Source organism: Hemiscyllium ocellatum, unplaced genomic scaffold (assembly GCF_020745735.1).
Source record: "Hemiscyllium ocellatum isolate sHemOce1 unplaced genomic scaffold, sHemOce1.pat.X.cur. scaffold_2109_pat_ctg1, whole genome shotgun sequence".
Taxonomy (NCBI): domain Eukaryota; kingdom Metazoa; phylum Chordata; class Chondrichthyes; order Orectolobiformes; family Hemiscylliidae; genus Hemiscyllium; species Hemiscyllium ocellatum.
Window position 1 is genome coordinate 49,105 of NW_026867972.1, and position 21,674 is coordinate 70,778.

Below are 21,674 nucleotides of genomic sequence, written 5' to 3' on the forward strand. Positions count from 1 at the left end.
ACCGCACTCTGGGAGGGTCAGTGTGTTTAGGGAACACCGCACTGTGGGAGGGTCAGTGTGTTTAGGGGACACCGCACTGTGGGAGGGTCAGTGTGTTTAGGGGACACCGCACTGTGGGAGGGTCATTGTGTTTAAGGGACACCGCACTGTGGGAGGGTCAGTGTGTTTAGGGAACACCGTATTTTCGGAGGGTCAGTGTGTTTAGGGAACACCGTATTTTCGGAGGGTCAGTGTGTTTCGGGAATATTGCACTGTGGGAGGGTCAGTGTGTTTAGGGGACACCGCACTGTGGGAGGGTCAGTGTGTTTGGGGAACTCTGCACTGTGGGAGGGTCAGTGTGTTTACAGGACATCGCACTGTGGGAGGGTCAGTGTGTTTAAGGGACACCGCACTGTGGGAGGGTCAGTGTGTTTAGGGGACACCGCACTGTGGGAGGGTCAGTGTGTTTAGGGGACACCGCACTGTGGGAGGGTCAGTGTGTTTAAGGGACACCGCACTGTGGGAGGGTCAGTGTGTTTAGGGAATATTGCACTGGGAGTGTCGGTGTGTTTCGGGAACACCGCACTGTGTGAGGATCAGTGTGTTTAGGGAACACCGCACTGTGGGAGGGTCAGTGTGTTTAGGGGACACCGCGCTGTGGCAGTGTCAGTGTATTTATGGAATATTGCACTGTGGGAGGGTCAGTCTGTTTAGGGAACACCGCACTGTGGGAGGGTCAGTGTGCTTAGGGAACACCGCACTGTGGGAGGGTCAGTGTGTTTCGGGAATATTGCACTGTGGGAGGGTCAGTGTGTTTACGGGACATCGCACTGTGGGAGGGTCAGTGTGTTTAGTGAACACCGCACTGTGTGAGGGTCAGTGTGTTTGTGGAACTCCGCACTGTGTGAGGGTCAGTGTGTTTGGGGGACACCGCACTGTCGGAGGATCAGTGTGTTTGGGGAATATTGCACTGTGGGAGAGTCAGTGTTTTTCGGGAACATCGCACTGTGGGAGGGTCAGTGTGTTTAGGGGACACCGCACTGTGGGAGTGTCAGTGTGTTTCGGGAACACCGCACTGTGGGAGGGTCAGTGTGTTTAGGGAACACCGCACTGTGGGAGGGTCAGTGTGTTTAGGGGACACCGCACTGTGGGAGGGTCAGTGTGTTTAGGGGACACCGCACTGTGGGAGTGTCAGTGTGTTTCGGGAACACCGCACTGTGGGAGGGTCAGTGTGTTTCGGGAACACCGCAGTGTGGGTGGGTCAGTGTGTTTCGGGAATATTGCACTGTGGGAGGGTCAGTGTGTTTAGGGAACACCGCACTGTGGGAGGGTCAGTGTGTTTAGGGAACACCGCACTGTGGGAGGGTCAGTGTGTTTAGGGGACACTGCACTGTGGGAGGGTCAGTGTGTTTAGGGGACACTGCACTGTGGGAGTGTCAGTGTGTTTCGGGAACACCGCACTGTGGGAGGGTCAGTGTGTTTCGGGAATATTGCACTGTGTGAAGGTGAGCGTTTACGGGAACCTTCCTGGTTTGTTGGGAGTGCGGTTGTGTTTCTCATTGTCCTGATTGAAACCTTCGCGGGTTTTGCCTCAACAGCTTTGTTGGCTGGTAATGCATTCCCTCGTCAGGATGGGGAGTGACTGGGAGTGGAATGTGCTGCAGGATGCTGCTCTCTGGATGTGGCTGTGGGTCCTGATCAGTATTTTGCAGGAATGTTGCTGCATTGCTCCCTCATATTGTCGATAATCCACACTCCTGTTGCTGAGCATTAATGGGGCAGGGAGTGGATGTCTCTCGATGTGGTGCCAATGAAGGGGGTTGCTTTTTGTTGGATGTTGAGGAGCTTCCCAAGTGTTTTTGGGGCTGACCCCGTCCAGTCGCATGGGCCATGTTCTCCCACTGTCTTGCCTTGTGCTTTGTCGATGGTGGACAGGGTTTGGGGGAGGCAGGAGCTGAGTTATCCTCCTCTCCGACCTGCTGTTGTTGCCAATTCTATGGCTAGTCCGGTTCGGCACAGACAGTCAGGATTAGGCTATTCAGCCCCTTGAATCCATTCTGCTATCTCACGAGCCCAAACTGGGACAGTACAGCTGAGGAGCTAGCCCACGCTGTCTGTGCTGACTATGATATTCTAACCTAAGCCCATTTGCCTGCGCAGACTCCGCTGTCCGATTGCCTGATGTGCCCTCGCCCTTTTCCTCACGCCCCAGTTTCCATTTTACCCTGTTTCAGTTCCCCTTCCTCCCTTTTCTGTCTCTTTCCCACTCTGAGTCCAGTTAATTCCATGAGTGAGTACGACAGAGGTCCCAAAGACTCCTGGCAGCAGGGTATTGACAACGCCCGTGCGTTCTGCTGGCCCCTGCCGTAGGTGCCGTGCTCCTGGGGCATATTGCATCGCACTCGTGACTTGTAGATGGTGGGAGAGGCATGTGCTTCCCTCCTCAGTGTTGTTCCATGCAGCTAACAGGGTGAGGGAGATGCTGGGGCAGGATCAGGTGACTGCTTGTAAACGGGCGTCACTGGGTGACTGGAATCGACTCCCCGTTCCGGCAGTGCCTGTGTGACATTTCATTTCCTGTAATGCCCTGGCCCCAACGACTTCTGGTTTTTCTGTGTAAGAGAAAATGTTGCATTTCTCTTGGTTTCGGAATCAGATTCAAGTGTCTACTTCTGGAAATCGGCTCTGGGCTTGTCGGAGGATGGTGGGGGGTGGGGGGGAAGGTAAAAACATTTTTGTCTTTGCTGATCTGCAAAGATCAAACCTGGTTAAACCTGGCCCCCAGAAGACACTGCCCCGTTGGTCAGCATGCATGGATAGGGTGGTTTCTGCAGCAGAGAGGATTCTGGGAACAATGCCGGCCATTAGGCAGTACCCTACATTTCACATTAAATATTTCATCAACTGTCTAGTACCCTGACAAAGCCTTTTGTTGCAATTGGTGCTACATAAATGTAACTTCTTACTGACTGATCATAATACCCAGTTTGATCCCAAACTCCTCAACAGAAAACTCTGCACAGTGGTTTACTCGGGGCTCCATACTTGAGGGGGTGAGAAGGGGAGGGCAAGGGAGATTGACCCAGAAGAGGACCAGGGATGAGGGACTCCATGAGCAACTGGGGAACCCAGCATGGTGGTCAGTGGGAGCCACGCAGGTTTGGTGGACATTGGGTTGACTCACTCGGTTGGTTGATGGAGTGATTGGGAACTGATCTATTTCCAATGGACAGAGGGTTATAGAGTCACGGAGCTGTACGGTAGAGAAATTGACCTTTCGGTCCAACCTGTCCATCCTGTCCAGATATCCTAAATTGGTCCATATCCCTCTAACCCCTTCCTATTCATATACCCTTCCAGATGCCTTTTAAATGTTGTAATTGTACCAGCTTCCACCACTTCCTCTGGCAGCTCATTCCATACTCGTACCATGAGAAAAAGTTGCCCCTTAGGCGCCTTTTAAATCTTTCCCCTCTCACTCTAAACCTATGCCCTCTAGTTCTGGACTCCTCAACTCCAGGGAAAAGACTTTGTCTATTTACTCTATCCAGTCTCTGATTATGAAAATAGGTTTTGTGTCTGTGTGGTGTCACTGTGTCTGTGTGTGTGTGTCTCTATCTGTGTGTGTGTGTGTGTGTGTGTATCCCTGTGTGTCTCTGTGTCTGTGTGTGTGTGTGGGGTGTGGGCGTGGGTGGGTGGGGGGGAAGCAGGCGTCAAGTAATCTAATCAAATATCGCCGTTATCCTAAATCCTTTGTTGTGTGGGGAGATCATTTTTAACGCAGCGTGCAGCCGTGAGCTGGGGAGTGTTGCCCAAAAGGAAGCAGATTTAACAGGAACTTTCAAAAGGGGAACCGAGGCAAGTTGTGGCAAGGGGCCGCTTTCTGCAGGGGTCTCGGAGCAGGTTGGTGGCCCTGTTTGCTCTGACACGCTCCAGTTCCCGTTAAGGCTCGGTGAGGGCGTGCAGAGCTGCTGACTCTGGCAGCGCCTGGAATGGAACATCCTCTGACTGTTCGCCGAATGAGTCAGCCGGCTGAGTGACACACAGCTTTCCCTGAACTGCTGAAACCAGGACCGGTGTGGGAGGAGGGGGAACGGAGCGGGGAAAGATTCTCTCACCATGTCATTACTCTCAGAGTCCTGTCCCTCCCCCACCTCGTGCTCTCGCACGGATCACTTCCTGTTTCAGAAGGAACGTTGATAGGCCCCCCCACCACGCCCCCGTTTTCTCCCCGCGCTCACCCCCACCACCCAGTCCGCGTCACAAGCCCGTTGCTAGGGGTTACCCGTGAAATTCCTGTTGGTCATGTTTACCTGAAACTGCCTCTGATTCTTCAAATCCCTTCCTGACGTAGGGGAGGGGTGGAGCTCGAGTGTTTGGTGGGGGGGGGGGGTGGTGAGCAGGAGAGACCTGACTCGGTGAAACTGGGGAGGGGGAGGGGGAATGGGGGTGGGGGAGTGGTCAGGGGCAGGACGGGCTTTTCTTGGAGGTGTCTCTGAGGGACAGGCCAGGCGGCAGCATTACTGGGTCCTCCTCCCCTCAGACTGGTGACTGGAGGGACCCCTCCCTACCCTCTGTGACTGTGTGTGTGTGTGTGTGTGTGTGTGTGTCTCTCTCTCTCTCTCTCTCTCTCTCGGTGTGTGTGTCTCTGTCTCGGGGTATGGGTGTGGGTGTGTCTCAGTGTGAGTGTCTCGGTGTGGAGGTATGTGTGTCTGTCTCTATGTGCAAGTGTGTGTCTCTCTCTGTGTGTGGGAGTGAGTGTGTGTGTGTGTGTGTGTGTATGTGTGTGTGTCTCTCTCTCTCTCTCTCTCGGTGTGTGTGTCTCTGTCTCGGGGTATGGGTGTGGGTGTGTCTCAGTGTGAGTGTCTCGGTGTGGAGGAATGTGTATCTGTCTCTATGTGCAAGTGTGTGTCTCTCTGTGTGTGGGAGTGAGTGTGTCTGTGTGTGTGTGTGTGTGTGTGTGTGTATGTGTGTGTGTGTATGTATGTTTTGGGGGGGTGGGGTGGGTGCTCCACAGTAGCCTCCTGTTTGTTGCCCCTCCCCGAGGTGGGTTTGGGGATCGATATCAGGGTCACAAGGTCAGGAGCAGCTCATGGTCAGCCGAGCGGGGCTGGAGCATTGTCCGAGAGTGGGACAGACACCCCACCCACTCCCGCCCCAAAACCCCCACCTTAGTCCCGGGACTGTCGCCCCTCCCCAGGACTAGGTGTGGGCGGGGGACTGGACTGAGGGGTAAGGGTGGGCAGGGGGGTCAGGAGTGAAGGAATGTGGTTGGGGTGGGTGGGGGTGGGAGTGTGTGGAGGTAGGGAGGGGTGGGAGCACAGTGGGGGGTGGGGGTGAGATGTGTGCCCTGTGGTCAGAGCCCAGATTGCAGCAGCTCACAGAGACACACTGTGAACTCCCCCCCCCCCCCCCCCCCCCACACCGATGCCAGGATCCCCTCCCTCCTCTCCCCTTCCTCCTTGCCCTCTCCATCTCCTGCCTTGAGCTCTCCCCCCCCCGCCTTGACTTCTCCCCCTCCCACCTTGACCCCCCTTCCCCTTTCTCTTTGCCCCTTCACCCCTCCCTCTTTGCTCTCCCCCCTTGCCCTCTCCCCCTCCCCTTGCCCTTTTACCCTCCCTCTTTGCCCCCTCTCTCCTTGCCCCCTCCCCCTTCACTTTGCCCCATTTCTCCACTCCCCTCCCTCCCCTGTGCCCCATCTAATCGCTAGTTCCTTTCCCCCAGTGTGTGTGTGTGTGTGTGTGTGTGTGTGTGGACAGGGGGTGGGGGGGTGAAGCCCCCCATAGTCAAGCAGCTGGTGGGATTGTTGTGCGGATGGGGGGAGACAGGGTCCTGTCGCCCAGAATGTTCACCAAATGTCTCCTTTGTAACCCGTCTCACAGAGAATATCACCAAGGAGACCAGAAGAGCGCAGCGGATTGGATAAAGGAAACGTTACGGTGAAGATTCAATTGAACCTCTGTGTAGCTGTGAGACTTGAAAAGGTAAGATACAGCAGGACCCCCAGCCCCCCCCATCTCCCGCCTTCACCCTGTACAACCTGATTATTGGCTTTACACTGAGGACAGGGGTCAGCTTGAGGGCAGAGTGTCAGAGCGAGCGTGGAGACCAGGCTGAGATTTGACTGTGGGACACACCTGCCTGAGTGCCTCAGACTGGTCACTGCTGCTGGAGCGAGCCACGGAATTAAAACTCTGTCACTACACTACATCCCCTGGCTGTTTCTTCAGCCAGGACCTGCGAGGTGGTTGCTGGGGGACGGTGTAGAGGGAGGTTTACTCTGTATCCACCCCCATGCTGTCCCTGTCCTGGGAATGTTTGATGGGGGACAATGTTGATGGAGATTTATTCTGTATCTAACCGCATGGGATCCCTGTTCTGGGAGTATTTGATTTGGACAGTGTTGAGGAGCTTTACTGTCAGTTTGAAAGAGTAGAGGGAGCTTTACTGCATACCTAACCTTGTTTTGTCCCTATATTGGGAGTTTTGATGGTTACAGGTAGGGTGAGCTTAACTTTCAGTTGAAAAGTGTATTGTGAGTTTTACCTGGTGCTGTCCCTGAGCTGGGAGTGTGTTTCGGAGGTGGACAGTGTGGGAGTGACCTGTCTCTGAGCTGGGAGTGTGTTTCGGAGGGTGGATAGTGTGGGAGTGGACTGTCCCTGAGCTGGGAGTGTGTTTCGGAGGGTGGGCAGTGTGGGAGTGACCTGTCCCTGAGCTGGGAGTGTGTTTCGGAGGGTGGACAGTGTGGGAATGGACTGTCCCTGAGCTGGGAGTGTGTTTCGGAGGGTGGACAGTGTGGGAGTGACCTGTCCCTGAGCTGGGAGTGTGTTTCGGAGGGTGGACAGTGTGGGAGTGACCTGTCCTTGAGCTGGGAGTGTGTTTCGGAGGATGGGCAGTGTGGGAGTGGCCTGTCTCTGAGCTGGGAGTGTGTTTCGGAGGGTGGGCAGTGTGGGAGTGGCCTGTCTCTGAGCTGGGAGTGTGTTTCGGAGGGTGGACAGTGTGGGAGTGGCCTGTCTCTGAGCTGGGAGTGTGTTTCGGAGGGTGGACAGTGTGGGAGTGGACTGTCCCTGAGCTGGGAGTGTGTTTCGGAGGGTGGACAGTGTGGGAGTGACCTGTCCCTGAGCTGGGAGTGTGTTTCGGAGGGTGGACAGTGTGGGAGTGGACTGTCCCTGAGCTGGGAGTGTGTTTCGGAGGGTGGACAGTGTGGGAGTGACCTGTCTCTGAGCTGGGAGTGTGTTTCGGAGGGTGGACAGTGTGGGAGTGGACTGTCTCTGAGCTGGGAGTGTGTTTCGGAGGGTGGACAGTGTGGGAGTGACCTGTCTCTGAGCTGGGAGTGTGTTTCGGAGGGTGGACAGTGTGGGAATGGACTGTCTCTGAGCTGGGAGTGTGTTTCGGAGGGTGGACAGTGTGGGAATGGACTGTCCCTGAGCTGGGAGTGTGTTTCGGAGGGTGGACAGTGTGGGAATGGACTGTCTCTGAGCTGGGAGTGTGTTTCGGAGGGTGGACAGTGTGGGAGTGGACTGTCCCTGAGCTGGGAGTGTGTTTCGGAGGGTGGACAGTGTGGGAATGGACTGTCCTTGAGCTGGGAGTGTGTTTCGGAGGGTGGACAGTGTGGGAGTGACCTGTCTCTGAGCTGGGAGTGTGTTTCGGAGGGTGGACAGTGTGGGAATGGACTGTCCTTGAGCTGGGAGTGTGTTTCGGAGGGTGGACAGTGTGGGAATGGACTGTCTCTGAGCTCGGAGTGTGTTTCGGAGGGTGGACAGTGTGGGAGTGGACTGTCCCTGAGCTGGGAGTGTGTTTCGGAGGGTGGACAGTGTGGGAGAGGCCTATCTCTGAGCTGTAGCCTGACCTTCTCCCTGCAGGCTGGATGCATCATACGTCGGAACAGTTTGGAGTGCGCAGCGCACGAGAAACATTCCCCGTCGAGAACTTGAGCCGAGGCGGGGTGGGATGGAGCTCTGTTCCCCAACGATCATGGCCCCTGAGCAGCAGGTAAGGGAGGGGGGCCGCGAGACTCTGGGTGGGAACGGGGCAACATGGAGCGATCCGATCAGATCGCCATGGCAGCTAACTGTGGGCGGGGCAGGTCCCCCGCGTGTCAGAGCATGCGCCTGTCAGCGTCTGTGGGTCATTCCCCACGTGACGACGTGTTCCGTGTCTGTATCTGGAACACCCCGGTTTGAGCACTCCTCATGGAGGTAGGCCAGGGGACCATGTGATTCCAGGAAATTGGCTCTTGATGACGGGTGACCGAGGGAACCCTGGGATTGACAGACCTCTGGCGGGGAGGTTGATGGGAGTAGCAGCGGTGGGTACCATCTACAAGCTGCTCTGCAGGAATTTACCAAGGATCCCCAGACAGCACCTTGCCAATTCCACCTGGAAGGACAGCGGGTACAGGGTACGTTTTCCACACTCGGCCCACACACAGTCGGCCCGTGGACTGCTGCAGTTCAGGATGGCAGCGCATCACCAACCACCCTCTCAAGGGCCAGTTCCACCCGATTCAGCGGTAACCTTCAAACAGACCTTTGGCTGAATACTCAGTGAGAAAATGGTGGGTTGTGGGACTGATTGGAAGCAGTACTGGCCATTCTCCTGATCTGCCTTGATTTGGCGAGGGTCAGAGTAAACAGCTGTCGATGAGTCATTAACATTTTCTGAAGGCTGGATTAATACAGGGAGGGGGTGCCTGGGCAAATGGAACCTGAGGTCAGAGGGCAAAGGGTGATGCTGGGCAGCCCGAGCTGTATGGGCCATGTATCCAAGTATTGCGCTGGGACCTGAGTGCTGGCCGGATTGGATTTTGTAACAGCCTGGTGGACCTTGGCTCCCTTTTACCCCTCTGATTTATTCCCCAATTCCCCCCTGCCCCGCCACTGTCTCTCACCCTACCGTGTTGTCTCTTTTCCAGGTGCTCCGCCAATGTTGGTCAGAATCCGTATAATCTGTATCCCAGCCACATGTCCAACATCGGACACTCTGGAAAGTCGTTCTGTCCCTCAGGGTAAGAGACTCTGCTCTCTGCCCCCTCCCCCCTCGACTGAGGAGCGGGGATTGAGGGGGATAGTGCCAGATGAGGTGGGGACAGGCAGACTGGAAGCAAAGGGCCATTTGGTGAAGTGATTGTTAATTGGGGTTTTAGTTATGCTCTGTGCTCCAGAGACAATACAAACATCTCGATGCTGCCCTGAGTTACTCCTTCACTAACTCCCTTGGCATTATACCACAGCAGGAGACTATTGCGCGAATGCTAGCTGTCTGTAAAAGGACCCGCGCAGTCTCATTTCCATCCCTGTAGCTGCAGCAGGTTACTCTAAATCGTTCATTGTCTTCTCCGACCCACAGTGAGTTCCAGGTCATTGTCACTCATTCTCATTCTGAGAATAAGTTTGTTTTCGCATTCCCCACGCCCGGAATCTCTGCCCCCTTAAACCTTTTAAATCTGCTCCCCGCCCCTCTCTCTCGCAGCACCAGCTGACTTGGTCTGCTGTCTTCCCTGAACCCCTCACTGTCTCGCATGCCTCGATTGAATGTCCCCTCGCTCCGAGGGGAATAGGCCCAGCGTTTCCACCCCGACCTTGTCACTAACCCCCTTTTCCCCCCAGATCCCGCTCCCCCCCCCCCCCCCCCCCCCAGATATCCTCCCCAACCTTCCTGAACCCGTGGAGACCAGACCGTACCTGCTCTCTTGGATGCTGCCTGAACTGCTGTGCTCTTCCAGCACCACTCTAATCCAGAATCTGGTTTCCAGAATCTGCAGTCGTTGGTTTGACCCCAGTGCTCCAGCTCTGGCCAAACCAGGTGTTTACGAAAGGCTGAGGAGCACATCCCACCTGTTGGACGCAGAGTTTTATTTGTACATTGCTAACTGAATTCTCCATGTGTGCTCCCCACCTTCGCAGATTGACGGGCTCCCTCTGTTCCCTGCCCACTGGTTTAACATGGTGCCATTTTGCCCATCTATCTGCCTTTCCCATTCCTTCCTGCCAGAATGGATCACCTCACGTGTCCTCTGTTTTGAATTCCATTCTCCAAGCCTCTCCTGCCCTGTTACGTTTGTTGGCTACCTCACCCAGGTTTGGAATCATCGGCGACCTGACTTCATGTTCCAACAGCTGAGATGTTTATACGATGCTTGTGGTTTCCCTGTTCTAAAACACAAAACCCTACGATACGCAGCCCGGCTGAGGGGGAAGTAAGAGGAGTAAGACCATAAGACATAGGAGTGGAAGTAAGGCCATTCGGCCCATCGAGTCCACTCCGCCATTCAATCATGGCTGATGGGCATTTCAACTCCGATTAATGGGCATTTTCCCCATAGCCCTTAATTCCTCGTGACATCAAGAATTTATCAATCTCTGCCTTGAAGACATTTAGCGTCCCGGCCTCCACTGCACTCCGCGGCAGTGAATTCCACAGGCCCACCACTCTCTGGCTGAAGAAATGTCTCCGTGTTTCTGTTCTGAATTGACCCCCTCTAATTCTAAGGCAGTGTCCACGGGTCCTAGTCTCCTCGCCTCACAGAAACCATTTCCTAGCGTCCACCCTTTCCAAGCCAAGCCTGTTTATCAAAGCGCGTGGCCGTTTTCCTGTTTCAAAGTAATGATTGAGGCCTGGCTCCTTTAGACCTGGAGTGATGGTGATAAATGTGATGTGTACAGGGCGCTGGTAGCTCTTGGCCACCCCCTGGTGGGCAGTTGCAGTGCTGCTCTGGGATGTGATTGAGGGCATGATTTATTTTCCTGTGTGGGCGGGGACTTGAAAACAATGAAACTAAGTGTGTGTGGGGAGCCCGAGTAAAATTTGTGTTTCTCGTCGGTGAATTGTCAGAATGGTAATGGGGAGGTGAGTGTGTGCAGTAAGATCCCTTTGAACCGCGAGCAGATCCATTCTCCCCCCCCGCCCCCCACGCACCATTCCACGGCTCACCTAGCGCACGAGGCAGCCTGGGGAGTGTGGAGGTGCATGGGGAGACCATGTAGTCCCTAAAGGGGGGGAGGGGGAGGGGGTCTCTGGAGCTGCTGCATGTGAGGGTGAATGGGGGATTTGGGAAGGGCAGGGTCTGGGTCTGGGTCTGGCTGCGATGCCCCATCTAGTTGAGTTGACGGCCTCTCGCCTCCTCCCTCAGGTCTCCCCGGCCGCTGCACGGTAAGCTGGATGGGATCCACAGCTGTGTGCAGGCCCTCCTGCACGATCAGCCACAGCCCCGCGTCTGGGAGCAGCTGGGCCAGATCTACGAGTCAGAGCACGAGCTGGAGGACGCCATCAAGTGCTACCAGAACGCGGCACGGTACGCCACCAGCTACGGCTACAGCGACCTCACCACCAGAATCAACCGCCTGCAGCAGGTAAGGACACACCTCGGTGGGCCGAATGGCCTCATTTCTCACTCACGATGGCCTTGGAAGTACTTTAGATTAGATTACTTACAGTGTGGAAACAGGCCCTTCGGCCCAACAAGTCCACACCGACCCGCCGAAGCGAAACCCACCCATTCCCCTACATTTACCACTTACCTAACACTACGGGCAATTTAGCATGGCCAATTCACCTGACTGTGTGTGTGTGTGTGTGTGTCTGTGTGTGTGTGTGTGTTTTGGGGGGTGTGCAGAGGGTGTGACAGTGGCCACCATTTTGATTCCCAGTGGCCATTTGCCTTTTGGAGCTGAACGTCCTCGGAGGCCATTCATGGGGCAAAGGGTTTCCTAGGTTCTTCCCCAACACAGTGGCTCAGTGGTTAGCACTGCTGCCTCACAGCGCCAGGGACCCGGGTTCAATTCCCGCCTCAGGTGACTGCCTCTATGGAGTTTGCACGTTCTCCCCGTGTCTGCGTGGGTTTCCTCCGGGTGCTCCAGTTTCCTCCCACAGTCCAAAGATGTGCGGGTCAGGTGAATTGGCCATGCTACATTTCCCGTAGTGTTAGGTAAGGGGTACATGTAGGGTTATGGGTGGGTCGTGCTTCGGGGAGTCAGTGTGGACTTGTTGGGCCGAAGGGCCTGTTTCCACACTGTCAGTAATCTAATCTAAAAAATAAGGCCTGGGCCCTGCTGGCTGCCTCCCCCACCCTTGTACCACCACAACGCAAGGACAGTCTTGATTCTGGAGGGGGGGAAAGACTGGATCCGGGAGGGCAGTCAAACGTGTGCCCACGACTGTGATCGGGCCACTTAGCATACAGTGGGATCTTGTTGTGCACAGTGTGGGAACAAATACCAGCAGGGACCCAGTGGGCTGAATAGCCTGATCCCGTCCGGGAAGTTTTTCTGTTCCTTACCATGTTTCTGTCTGCTCCCTCGCTCCAACCCCCTTCAGGTCCATGTCTGGAAGTTGCACTCCAGTCCCTCCCAGAACAGGCAGAGGAACCTGCCAGCTCTACATGATGTCTGGAACATTCTGCAGCAGGTGAGTCTCCCTCTCCCACACAGGCACTGTCGCCCCCACTCACCCCCTCCCCACCTTGCCCGTTTGCGCCCACTTTACCCCTACCCTCGCAACTGCACTCCCCCTCCCCCCACCATCCCACCCGTACTCACTCGCCCACCCCCAACCTTTATACCCACAGTCGTCCCCCCTCCATCGCCCTTCGCAATCCCTAGTACATCCCCCTCTCTGTTTACGCCCCCCTCTCTGTTTACGCCCCCCTCTCTGGTATAGCCCCCCCCCCCGTCTGTTTACGCACCCCCTCTCTGGTACGCACCCCCTCTCTGTTTATGTCCCCCCTCTCTGTTTCCGCGCCCCCTCTCTGTTTACCCCCCTCTCTATTTACGCCCCCCTCTCTGTTTACGCCCCCTCTCTCTGTTTACGCCTCTCTCTGTTTACGCCCCCCTCTCTGGTACAGCCCCCCCTCTCTGTTTACGCCCCCCCCTCTCTGGTACAGCCCCCCCTCTCTGGTACAGCCCCCTCTCTCTGTTTACGCCCCCCCCCCTCTCTGGTACGGCCCCCCCTCTCTGGTACAGCCCCCCCTCTCTGGTACAGCCCCCTCTCTCTGTTTACACCCCCCTCTCTCAGTTTACGCCCCTCTCTCTGTTTACGACCCCCCCCCCCCCTTTGTTTACGCCCCCCCTCTCTGGTACGCGCCCCCTCTCTGGTACTGCCCCCCCCTCTCTGTTTACGCCCCCCACTCTGTTTACGCCCCTCTCTCTGTTTACGCCCCCCTCTCTGGTCCCGCCCCAGCCCCCCCCCCCCCCCCCCCCTCACTAACGTGCTTGGTTTTCAGCGTGTTTTTGTACTGGCCGGCGATGCTGATGTTAAACATCAACGTTATATGTGTATTTGTTTTTGTCTCCTTCCATCACTGCCTCCCTCACTCTCCTCTTTCTTCCTCTCCTCCTTGCTGTTTCCTTCCCCCTCTCCCCTTCCCTCCGTCGCTTGCTCCTTGCGTTAGAAGCGAAATTTCAGTTCAACCAAAAATGGCTGTCAGCTGAAGCGAGCAGCAGGGCCTGGGGAGCAGTGTGGGCAGCCACCCAGCCCCTCTCATCAACAAACCTGCCGAACCAGCCACAGCAGTGATATCCCCAGCTCAGTCAAACGCAGCCGCAGCAGGAGCCCGGAGCAGGTCCACAGCCACCAGGTAACCACCTTGGCATCGATCGAGCTGGAGGAAAGGATGGTGTGAGACTTGAAAGGGTTTGGGAAAGATTTACAAGGATGTTGCCAGGATTGGAGGATCTGAGCTACAGGGAGAGGCTGAACAGGCTGGGGCTGTTTTCCCTGGAGCGTCGGGGGCTGAGGGGTGACCTTATCAAAGTTTATAGAATTATGAGGGGCATGGATAGGGTGAACAGATAAAGTCTTTTCCCTGGGGTGGGGGAGTCCAGAACTAGAGGGGCATAGGTTTAGGGTGAGAAGGGAAAGATATAAAAGAGACCTAAGGGGCAACTTTTTCACACAGAGGGTGGTGCGTGTATGGAATGAGCTGCCAGAGGATGTGGTGGAGGCTGGTACAATTGCAACATTTAAAAGGCATTTTAGATGGGTATATGAATAGGAAGGGTTTGGAGGGATATGGGCCAGGTGCTGGCAGGTGGGACTAGATTGGGTTGGGATATCTGGCCGGCATTGACGGGTTGGACCAAAGGGTCTGTTTCCATACTGTACATCTCTATGACTCTAACTCATTGCAAATGACCTCCGAGGACAGTGTAGTAATCACCTCCATGGAGAAATGTGCGTTATTACCCAGGTTAGTCCGGTCCCTTCCCAGTCCCTCGCACAGGAAGGAACTGAATGACATTGTCTATCTCCCCTGGGGTCACTCAGAGTCGGTAGGCCGGGGACTCTCTCAGGCTGGGCGGGTGATTGTGAAACCTTGGTTTCCAAAACGATTGAGGGGGGGAAAGTTTCATCCCGTCATCCGCCACGTTACTGCAGCTAAACGTGTATGTACCTTCCTTCGGAAGTTGCTGTACCCACTGGGCACTCATAGGGTGGCACGGTGGCTCACTGGTTAGCACTGCTGCTTCCCAGTGCCAGGGACCCGGGTTCGATTCCAGCCTCGGGTGACTGTCTATGTGGAGTTTGCACATTCTCCCCATGTCTGCGTGGGTTTGCTCCCACAGTCCAAAGATGTGTAGGTTAGGGTGGAATGGCCATGCTAAATTGCCCATAGTGTACAGGGATTAGATTAGATTAGATTACTTACAGTGTGGAAACAGGCCCTGCGGCCCAACAAGTCCACACCGACCCGCCGAAGCGCAATCCACCCATACCCCTACATATACCCCTTACCTAACACTACGGGCAATTTAGCATGGCCAATTTAGCATGGCCAAATCTTTGGATGTGTGGGTTAGGGTGGATTGGCCATGCTAAATTACCCCATAGTGTTCAGGGATGTACAGGTTGGGGTGGATTGGCCATGCTAAATTGCCCCATAGTGTTCAGGGATGTGTAGGTTAGGGTGTATTGGCCATGCTAAATTACCCCATAGTGTTCAGGGATGCGTAGGTTAGGGTGGATTGGCCATGCTAAATTACCCCATAGTGTACAGGGATGTGTAGGTTAGGGTGGATTGGCCGTGCTAAATTACCCCATAGTGTTCAGGGATGTGTAGGTTAGGGTGGAATGGCCATGCTAAATTGCCCATAGTGTACAGGGATGTGTAGGTTAGGGTGGATTGGCCATGCTAAATTACCCCATAGTGTTCAGGGATGTACAGGTTGGGGTGGATTGGCCATGCTAAATTGCCCCATAGTGTTCAGGGATGTGTGGGTTAGGGTGGATTGGCCATGCTAAATTACCCCATAGTGTTCAGGGATGCGTAGGTTAGGGTGGATTGGCCGTGCTAAATTACCCCATAGTGTTCAGGGATGCGTAGGTTAGGGTGGATTGGCCATGCTAAATTACCCCATAGTGTTCAGGGATGTGTAGGTTAGGGTGGATTGGCCATGCTAAATTACCCCATAGTGTTCAGGGATGCGTAGGTTAGGGTGGATTGGCCATGCTAAATTACCCCATAGTGTTCAGGGATGTGTAGGTTAGTTGCATTAGTCAGGGGAAAATGTAGAGTAATAGGGGAATGGGTTTGGGAGGGTGACCCTTCGGAGGGTCAGTATGGAGTTGTTGGGCCGAAGGGCCTGTTTCCACACTGTAGGGATTGTAGGATTGTGTGAGGACCTGTGCCTACTGGTTCAGGGGGTTGGGGAGTGAGGGTTCTGCAGGTCAGGAGAGAGTGGGCTCTAACTGGTGTGCCTTTCTTTCGGATGGCCAGGGGTACCATTCAGGACCACAACAAGCAAGTGACCCAGCTCCTCCCAGTTTACCTTCCAACGGGCCACACCCAGCGCAGAAAACGAGTCCGGGATGGACCCCCACGCACAAGGACTCTTGGACACACGGAAGGAAAGAGCTCACTCTCAATCTACAGGTGCCTCCTCCTCCCATCTCCCCTCACCCTGGGGGTAGGGTTGTTCAATGTTCCCCTGGTTCCTACCATCCAGCCTGGGCTCTGTCTTGCCCCTGAGCCACCCCAATGATGGGCAGTAACTGTCTCCTGATTGGATGAGATTTACCCACGTGTTATAGTGAAGGCTGCGTTTGGTATGCTTTCCTTTATTGGTCAGAGTATTGAGTACAGGAGTTGGGAGGTCATGTTGCGGCTGTACAGGACATTGGTTAGGCCACTGTTGGAATATTGCGTGCAATTCTGGTCTCCTTCTGATCGGAAAGATGTTGTGAAACTTGAAAGGGTTCAGAAAAGATTTACAAGGATGTTGCCAGGGTTGGAGGATTTGAGCTACAGGGAGAGGCTGAACAGGCTGGGGCTGTTTTCCCTGGAGCGTCGGAGGCTGAGGGGTGACCTTATAGAGGTTTACAAAATCACGAAGGGCATGGATAGGATAAATAGACAAAGTCTTTTCCCTGGTGTGGGCGAGTCCAGAACTAGAGGGCATAGGTTTAGGGTGAGAGGGGAAAGATATAAAAGAGACCTAAGGGGCAACGTTTTCACACAGAGGGTGGTACGTGTATGGAATGAGCTGTCAGAGGATGTGGTGGAGGCTGGTACAATTACAACATTGAAGAGGCATTTGGATGGGTATATGAATGGGAAGGGTTTGGAGGGAGATGGGCCGGGTGCTGGATTGGATTGAGATATCTGGTCGGCATGGACGGGTTGGACCGTCCTGTACATCTCTCTGACTCTATAAAGGATACTTATAAAAGTGAAAGCAACACTAATCTTCAAAATTACTTTTTGAAATTCCTGTTTATGAAGTGGTGATTGTCTAGGATTTGGGAGGTGAGCCCGGGGCAGATGGAGGGTGGGGGCGTGGCTTTGGATAGGGACAGAGGCAAGGGACAGAAGTTAGCGATGTGACAGACATCAGACATGGGAACGCAGCTCATCGCTGTCTCTCTCTCTCTCTCTCCGTCTCTCTCCATCTCTCTCTGTCTCTGTCTCTGTCTCTCTCTCTCTCTCTCTCTGCCTGTCTGTCTCTCCCTCTCTCTGTCTGTCTCTGTCTGTCTGTCTGTCTCTGTCTGTCTGTCTCTCTCTCTCTGTCTCTGTCTCTCTCTCTCTCTGTCTGTCTGTCTCTCTCTCTCTGTCTGTCTGTCTCTCTCTCTCTGTTTGTCTGTCTCTCTCTCTGTCTGTCTGTCTGTCTGTCTGTCTGTCTGTCTGTCTCTCTCTCTCTCTCTCTCTCTCTCTCTGTCTGCCCCTCTCTCTCTGTCTCACGCTCTCTCTGTCTCACACTCTCTTGACAGGAACCGAAGAAGTCATTGTCCGACCCCTCTCCACACAGCAGCGCCCGCTCCTCTTCCCCACCCATCTCCAGTTGGCACGGCAATCCCAGCATCCACCCGGTCACCGTGACGTCAAGCCCTACACCACCCCCACGCCAAGACACCCTACCCCAGCAGCCATGCCCCAGGGGTGAGGTGACAGTCGGGGCGGTGAGGCTACAGGCAGATGATGGGCAGTCTCCGGCTAAACGGTGCCAGCCCCTGGGGTCAGGGGGCACTGAGCACCGGCAGCTGCAGCAGAGTCCAGAACCTTCAGGCTCCACCGCGGTGAGTACCTGGCACAGGTCGGCACATCCCCGTGTTCACTTACCCATCACACAGGGGCAGGAGGCCATTCAGCCCCACCTCCTGAGCCTATCACACAGGGGCAGGAGGCCATTCAGCCCCACTCCCTGAGCCTATCGCACATGGGCAGGAGGCCATTCAGCCCCACTCCTCGAGTCTATCACATGGGGCAGGAGGCCATTCAGCCCCACTCCTCAAGCCTATCACATGGGGCAGGAGGCCATTCAGTCCCACTCCCCGGGCCTATCACACACGGGCAGGAGGCCATTCAGCCCCACTCCCCGAGCCTATCACACATGGGCAGGAGACCATTCAGCCCCACCTCCTGAGCCTATCACACAGGGGCAGGAGGCCATTCAGCCCCACTCCCCGAGCCTATCGCACATGGGCAGGAGGCCATTCAGCCCCACTCCTCGAGTCTATCACACATGGGCAGGAGGCCATTCAGCCCCACTCCCCGAGCCTATCACACAGGGGCAGGAGGCCATTCAGCCCCACTCCCCGAGCCTATTGCACAAGGGCAGGAGGCCATTCAGCCCCACTTCCCGAGCCTATTGCACAGGGGCAGGAGGCCATTCAGCCCCACTCCTCGAGCCTATTGCACAGGGGCAGGAGGCCATTCAGCCCCACTTCCTGAGCTTATCACATGGGGCAGGAGGCCATTCAGCCCCACTCCCCGAGCCTATCACACACGGGCAGGAGGCCATTCAGCCCCACTCCTCGAGTCTATCACAAGGGGCAGGAGGCCATTCAGCCCCACTCCCTGAGCCTATCGCCCAGGTACAGGAAGTCGTTCAGCCCCCTTCTTGAGCCCATTGTACAGGGAACAGAGGCTATTGAACCCATCCACTCTGGGTCAGGCCGTACAGCACTCGCCCCGGCCCGTCCCACCGCCAACCTCCCAAGCCTGTTACACTGGAGCAGGAGGCCATTCAGCCCCCTTCACCAGCCTGTCCCACAGCAGCTGGTCAAGGCCAGTCAGCCCAGTCTTTGTGGCTGGTGTAGGTCACACGTTGACATGTTTCGCTGTTCGCAACATGGCCATAAGGAGTTTGTTTGCAGTAGTGACTGAGTTGTGTTTTCTCTCTCTCTCTCTCTCTCTCTCTCCCCTCTCTCTCCCCACCCCCCACCCCCCGAATCCCTTTCTCCCATCCAGCTTCCTCACAGCCTCCAGAATCCTCAAGATGGTGCCCTGGGTCCGATGGGGCAGTTAGACCCAGCGTCCCAGAGTCACCGTGGTGGAGGGCTTTGCCAGGACACCCCCGCCATTGCCACCAGTGCCCCTGTCCCCTCCCCCAGCCCACACTGTGCCCCCCTTGGCAGCAGCTCCCCGGAGCACAGGGAGAGCTGCAAGGATAGGGAGCACTGCCACTGGAGGCCGCCCAGCGGCCAGGCCCAGCCTCGAGCGGAGGGGCAGCCATCTTGTGGGGCCCGGGAGGAGGGAGCGGGCCGGGCGGCGATGGTTCAGAGCCCCCCCCAGGACCCCCCAGGGACAGAGCAGGAGCTGAGGCCCCCTGCAACCCCCTGGGAGGGCGCGCCCCCACGTCCCCGGGAGGCTGGCTGGGCTCCGCCCCCCGCTGCGCCCCGCATGCCCCCCCTGTCTGGCCCCCACCGTCCCCGCGGGGGCGGGGGGGCGGGCCCGGAGCAGCAGCCGGGCCTAGCGGCCGAGGCCAGGCCTGCTGCGCCCCCCCGGGGCCTGGTGACCCCTCCCCGTCTGGCGGAGGCTCCCAGCTCCAAGCCGGGCCCGGAAGGCCGCTTCCTGCCCCGGCCTCCGCCCCTGACCTGCGCCCTGTCCGGGAGGCTGGCTCCTCCCCCTCCCCCACCCCCGCCCCCGCCCCGGCCTCCCCCCTCCCCTGAACCCCTGGTCAAGGAGCCACCCGCGCCCCCCGACAGCGAGATGTGGATCAAGGCCGTCTTCACCACCACCGAGGCCCAGAAGGGGGTGTCCGATGCTGCCCACCGGTGGCACCGGGGCGGCTCCGGCAAAACCGGGGAGCCCGCCGCGGCGCTGGCCCCCCCTGAGCCCGGCCTACCCCCCCACCGCCCGTCGCCAGGGGAACGGCGGCACGAGCCCCGCGGCAAAGCCCCGAGCCGGGAGCGGAGGCGTCGGGGCGGCCGCTCGGCCAAGGGCAAGCAGCGGTGCGTCCTCGGCAACATCGACCTCCAGAGCAAGGAGATCCTGGCCCGGCACAAGCTCAGGTCGGAGGGGCCCCGGGGGGCCAAGTCTGCTGCTCCCAGCCCGGCCTCCCCCGAGGAACCTGGGCGGGCCGGGACTCGCAGGCCAGAGCCTGTGCCGCCACCGAACCCCACGGCATCCACCACCACCACCACCACCACCAGCACCACCACCAGCACTACCACCGCCACCAAAGAGCCAGAGGCTGGGCCCAAGGCCACCTCCAACGTCCTGAGGGTCAAGCCGTTCCCCGAGGGCACCACCAAGGAGCTGAAGATCAAACTGGTGAAGGTGGAGAGCGGCGACCGGGAAACCTTCATCGCCTCTGAGGTGGACGAGAAACGGATCCGGCTCTCTGACCTCACCATCGAAAACTCCGGGGCCGAGGTCGTCCGGGCCTGCCGGTGAGTCACCCACTTTCACCCTCCCAGGGTGACCCCCCCCAAGCGACTGCGCAAGGGGGGCCCACGTCCTTGTAACCGCCAGCCACTGCCGCGCAGAGATGGAGATGTGGGCCCACACTATAGGCCTGGCTCCACGTTCTCGAAACCGCCAACAATGGAGGTTTTACCCAGCGTGCTGTGGGCCCACAGTATAGGCCTGGTGCCCACCCCCATCCCCACACTGGTGTAAATGCTCAGAGTCGTGTGCGTTGCTCTGGAACCGGCTCAGACGCTGGTGCAAGTGGGGTGTTTGGGGCCAGTCGGGATGCGGTCTAAGCCAGCGTTTCCGCAGTGCCTCAGTTTGTGCGCAGACCTGAGAATGTGGGCCTTTCCCTCGAGGGCAGAGATCATGAGGGAGACCGTGCGGCCCATCGCGTCCTCCCTGGTCCCCTGCACGCGTATCCCCTTCTAATAACTGTCTCCCTTCTCTTCGAAAGGCCCGATAGACTCTGCCGTCCCCTCAGGCAGCGCAGTACTGCCCCCAAACACTCTCCCCTCTCCCCCACACCATCCTTTTCTTGATCCTCCCTCTGTCGGGAACAATATCTCCCTCTCGAATCCGTCCGTGGATTCCCTCACCGTTTTGAGCACCTCAGTTAAATCTCCCGTCCGTCTTCTCCGGGAATACGCTTCCAGGTTCTCCAGCCTGTCCCCATTCTCCTGAACCTTGGCTGCCTTCTGTGCAGGGCCCAGAACTGAACACAAACCTCCCGGCTGAGCCAGGGGCTGGGACGAGTTCAGTATCACCTCCTTCCTGTTGTACTCTGTGTCCCTATAGGATGGTGGAGGTATTGGTCACTGCTGTCTGACCCTTCCTCTGCATTCACCACCCCCTCCCCCAGTCCTTATACTCCTGCACACCTTCAGAATTGTGTCCTGATTTTGTATTGTGTTTCAATATTCATTCCACCAACACGGGGAAACTCACTCATCTCTGCATTGGAGATGTCAGTGTTGGACTGGGGTGTGCAGAGTTAAAAATCACGCAACACCAGGTTAGAGTCCAACAGGTTTAATTGGAAGCACTAGCTTTCAGAGCACTGCTCCCCTGGGTTGATGTTGGACTATACCTTGGTGTTGTGTGATTTTTAACTTTGTACATCTCTGCATTCCTCCCACCAGCCTCTCTGTCCTATGGATGTTGGAAGGTACCTTCCATGCAGTTTGCAATATGCCGTGTTTAATCCCGTTCACCAGTTTTTCAAAGCAAGCACAGATTCCCAAATGATTGCAATCAGTTGTATCCGTGGAGGTAGTCAGTAACACAGGGCGCTGGGGGGGAGAGGGGTTACTGAGTGACAGTGTGAGGGAGCTGGATTAACATCAGCAGAGATACTGTCAGTAACACAGGGAGCTGGGGGGGGAGAGGGGTTACTGAGTGACAGTGTGAGGGAGCTGGATTACCATCAGCAGAGATACTGTCAGTAACACAGGGCACTGGGGGACGCGGAGAGGGGATACTGAGTGACAATGTATTGAAGTGGAATTAACATCTGGAGAAATACAGTCAGTAACACGGTGCTGCGGGGGAGAGGGGTTACTGAGTGTGA

The 21,674-nt window shown here is 56.5% G+C and overlaps 1 protein-coding gene across 3 annotated transcripts in view; it reads left to right on the forward strand.

Moving 5' to 3' along the window:
• The window catches only part of LOC132811104 (lysine-specific demethylase 6B-like), a 53,874-nt gene that overhangs the window by 19,213 nt on the left and 12,987 nt on the right, over positions 1 to 21,674 (forward strand). Inside the window, exons 1-10 of one of the 3 annotated variants that reach the window (XM_060822765.1) lie at positions 4,543 to 4,561; positions 5,862 to 5,963; positions 7,842 to 7,971; positions 8,894 to 8,986; positions 11,111 to 11,330; positions 12,295 to 12,384; positions 13,367 to 13,552; positions 15,692 to 15,847; positions 17,182 to 17,487; positions 18,662 to 20,085. In XM_060822765.1, the coding sequence (XP_060678748.1) occupies positions 7,847 to 7,971; positions 8,894 to 8,986; positions 11,111 to 11,330; positions 12,295 to 12,384; positions 13,367 to 13,552; positions 15,692 to 15,847; positions 17,182 to 17,487; positions 18,662 to 20,085 (2,600 nt within the window). In that variant the 5' untranslated portion in view covers positions 4,543 to 4,561; positions 5,862 to 5,963; positions 7,842 to 7,846. Of the gene's footprint in view, positions 1 to 4,542; positions 4,562 to 5,861; positions 5,964 to 7,841; positions 7,972 to 8,893; positions 8,987 to 11,110; positions 11,331 to 12,294; positions 12,385 to 13,366; positions 13,553 to 15,691; positions 15,848 to 17,181; positions 17,488 to 18,661; positions 20,086 to 21,674 lie in introns of those variants that run through there. The other 2 variants (XM_060822764.1, XM_060822766.1) reach the window with 2 other exon arrangements.